The sequence below is a fragment of the Echinops telfairi genome, unplaced genomic scaffold (genome assembly GCF_000313985.2).
Source record: "Echinops telfairi isolate 266 unplaced genomic scaffold, ASM31398v2 ScPeMD7_7469;HRSCAF=8507_1, whole genome shotgun sequence".
Taxonomy (NCBI): Eukaryota; Metazoa; Chordata; class Mammalia; order Afrosoricida; family Tenrecidae; genus Echinops; species Echinops telfairi.
Window position 1 is genome coordinate 11,801,485 of NW_022111373.1, and position 4,007 is coordinate 11,805,491.

At 42.4% G+C, this 4,007-nt stretch overlaps 1 protein-coding gene across 1 annotated transcript in view; it reads right to left on the bottom strand.

Moving 5' to 3' along the window:
- ISOC1 (isochorismatase domain containing 1) overlaps nt 1-3,223 on the bottom strand; it is a 10,912-nt gene extending 7,689 nt beyond the window's left edge. Inside the window, exons 1-2 of the mRNA XM_013004512.2 lie at nt 3,100-3,223; nt 2,803-3,006 (exon numbers count right to left, since the gene is read on the bottom strand). Coding sequence (XP_012859966.2) covers nt 2,803-3,006; nt 3,100-3,165 — 270 coding nt within the window. The 5' untranslated portion in view covers nt 3,166-3,223. The remainder of the gene's footprint in view (nt 1-2,802; nt 3,007-3,099) is intronic.
- Nucleotides 3,224-4,007: the final 784 nt, after the last annotated feature.

Genomic DNA, 4,007 nt, shown 5'->3' on the forward strand with positions numbered 1-4,007 from the left:
GACCTACACTTTATCCTGGACTATGGGCTAGAGTACAGAATCTTTTAGTTCTTTTCTGACACAGGGATGGAAGACCAAAGACGTTTGGGAACCTATGTTCTAGACCTACCCTTGCCTCTAGGGAACTAGGAGGAGATGTGCATACACCAACATCTCTGACCTGGGTTTACTCATTTTTAACGTCAGGAATGAGGTTTCATCAATGTTGAGCATATTCTTAGAACACTGGGAGAATGTTTTAGGATTTTCATCTGGATCACCTGTATGATTTTCATGTCACCCAGGCTGCTGCTACCACTCAGTATCAGTGGCACTTCCATTTGAGTTTACTTCTACCTGCACACCAAGCACCAATCCTACATAATGATTTTACAGTACTGCAGAATGAGGAAACAGAGGAAGAACCCAGGCATCAATAGGGAAGGGAAGGCAACCTACAAGTAATTTGCACCACACCACAAAGGGCCAAACTCACTGTCTTCAAGTCCATGTCGACTCACAGCCACCTGCAGGGCAGGCTGCCCCAGGAGTTCCCTGCAGTCCCGAGGCCTGTAACTGCGTGTGGGAGTAGAACGCCCTACCGCTCTTCCTCACACCTGTTGGTGATCTCACTGCTGGGCTTGCGGATAGCAGCCCAACGAGTAACCACTACACCTCCAGGGCCCTTAATTTGCAACACACGCAAAAGAATATCCAGCTTATATCACCAGTAAATGCATTACACAGATTCCATCTTTATAAGTACCAACTTGTACCAATTCATTAACAAAGAATATAGAGTAAAAACATGCTTCTATAATAACTTGTTAATAGAATCAGCGAATGTATATTTTATTAACACGATAACGCCAACTTTAAACTTCAGAGGGAAAAAAGCTTTGGAAAATAATCAATGGATGGCTCATTAAAATTAGCATTGGAGGACTGTTCAAGGATAATTCTGATTAAACATGCGAGCCAGTAATGATAAACATGCAAAAAATGTGCAAAAGTCAGCAACAGCATTTGGTAGATTGTATGTATGCAAATAGGCTTCCTCTATATTCTCATGATTGAAATCAAAATGTACTAACACTTACTGTACACTTTACACCTGAGGCCACACATACGGTTTTCCACTACTGAAAGCTATGTACTATTGTGAATTATTTAATATAGCTCTTCTACCCATCGTCTTTGCTACTCCCACCCAACAACTTTCCTATTCTGATAGGTCGAGGTAGGAAGGTTTGGGGGAAATTCTGATTGGATTCTATGATCCAGCTGTGAGTGACTGTTCACAGGGTTAACTGTGACTGCTATCTTGCTGGGTATAAAGTCAGCCATCTCAAGGTCGGAGTAGGGGATCTCACTAACAGCAAGAGAGAAGAGGAGTACGCACGTCCTTTGGGGCAGGGAGCTGGCACTTCATTGAGGGAAGTAGGTTTGCTGACCCACAGAGCTGGAGCTGAAGGTCTTTAGGCAGAGGCTCACAGTAGATGGCATGCCCTTAGGCATGTACTATTGGCAGCATAAAAAAGGTTTGACATATGGCAACTATACCCTGATCATTTCTCACCTGAATTGTAACCTGTTAATTTTCCTAATAAAATTCAGAATCATGAATACCCCATGTGAGTTCTGGGGGGCCACTGCAATGAATAAATTATTAAACCCAAGTTTAAAAGTTGAAAGTGCTATGGGAGACAGAGAGCTACTAGAATGAAATCTATCAAAGCAGCATAGACCAGTGGTTCTCAACCTTCCTAATGCCATGAACCTTTAAGACAGCTCCTCGTGTTCTGGTGAGCCCCCCACCATAAAATTATTTTCGTTACTACTTCATCGCTGTAATTTTGCTACTGTTATGAATCGGGTGACCCCTGTGAGAGGGTCATATGACCCCCAAAGGGGTCTCGACCCACAGGTTGAGAACTGCTGGCAGAGACATAATACTAAATATACATAAAATTATTATTTTGACTTCATGATTTTTATTTTTGTTCAAATTTGTCTTCAATCTTAGGCTAATAGTTACTTAAAAGCTAGGATAAATTACCTAGAATTTGTCTATGTCAAGGGTTCTCAACCTTCCTAATGCCATGACCCTTTAATACAGTTCCTCATGTCGTGGTGACCCCAAATGTGGGCATCTCTGCATGTGGGTGGGCCCATCCTGAGATAACAGAGGAGTGGTGTCTCGGTTCCTAAGACCATCGGAAATATGGTCTTAGGCGACCCCTGTGATAGGGTGGTTTGACCCCCAAAGGGGTCGCAACCCACAGGTTGAGAACGGCTGGTCTATGTTAAAAAACACAAATACAAAATCAATCTAAATCCTTATTAGGAGTCCATGAGGATTTTTACTTCCCTTGAAGACAGACACCATGTACACAAGTGGAAAACAGTATACTACTTGCTTTTAGGGTTGTAGTACAAAAGCATAACCAAAGCCAAACTCTATTCGACATATATAATAATGCCTTTGGTGAAAATGTGTTCAAAATAGTGGTTAAAATGTAGAGTCCCAGAACTAATGAGTTAGACTCGGATCTCGCTGTAGACCTTGTCAGTGCTAGGGGCTTGGTCACTGTGCCTGTTTCTTCATCCATAAATGGGGAGACTGAGAGCACTTAGCAAACTGAGTTGTGAGGATTTAAGGAGTTAAAAAAATGTTCAGACCAGTGCTGGGCAAATAGTCAACACCACTAAGTAGTCAATTTTTCATCATTTTTTATCACTCAAATGTTATTCCCTATATATTCTGGAAACACAAATTTTCCCACGAGTGCTTATCAAATCCAAAACAGTAAAAGTACTTACTTCTACTCCAAATAATACAACACTTCTGACTCCAGGGATCTCCGCTAAGGCAGCTTCCACTTCTGGTAATACCATCGAAAACTTGGTCTTTGGAAGCACCAGTTTCACACCTGTTAAATCAATTTCTTGAACAGTGCTGCCAAGACCTTTAGGATACTGTTCTGTTACAATAACTGGGATTCCTAAAATGCGAGCTCCTTGCAACTGCAAAAGCAACCAAAGGGAACACAATTAGCACATGGATATCTATAAATGTGTATTATGCTTCAGCAAAGGGAGACAAACAAGCAAACTTACCAATCTTTGTCCCACACTAATAATATCCCCAAAATACTTGATGGCTGGTCGGAACCTTTCCTGCATGTCACAGCAGAAAAACACAGTGCTCGAAGGTGTAAGATTTCCCAGAGTGGTGAGCTGTGGGAAGAAGAGAAATAAAAAGACTCAGCACACGTTATACAATGATATTTATTTTCAGTGGGAGCCAATAAAGGAAAATGTTCCTACTAGTTAATTTGCTTATTCAATTTTTACAATTCTTTCCCCAAATGGTCTGAATTGCAAGGAGAAAAAGGATTCACAAGGAAGCGCACAGAACTGCTAAGGAAAATGGAAAATTAGGATCTATACCAACATTACTTTGGTGAGTAGTGACTAGGATCTGGAAACCTTGTAAGCAGCCATCAAAGATCAACCTATTCGTCTTTTTCCATCCGGAACAATGAAAAGTCAGAAAAAAATAGAGAAACGTGGGAACAATCAGTCCAAAGGGCTACAGGACCACATAGCCTCAGTGTTCCCTCCCCATCATGGTGGATCGTGGCTGCAGAACCAAGTAATTGCCAATGAGGGCGCTGAGTTATTGTTTTTCCTGAAAAGGGAGCGGGAGGCCAAATAAGTTTGGGAACATTGGACCTAGATTAACTAGATGTCCCGACAGCTCTGAAAACGATGCATTAGGTAGGTGGTTCAGGCAAGAATGGGAGAAAAATGTGGAGCAAAACATTATCAGGAGAAAAAAATGCCAGCTGTGAGGAAGGCCCAGGACAAGGCAGTGCTCCTTCCGCTGTCCATGGGGTCCCTGTCACCCCAAACAACTCGGTGGCCTTGACAACATCGGGTCAGGGGTGGCGGCACTTTGTGTCTAGAACTGAGAGCCCCGGAACCAACGTTCAGGCAAACAAAAGACAAGTGGAGAAGGTGAA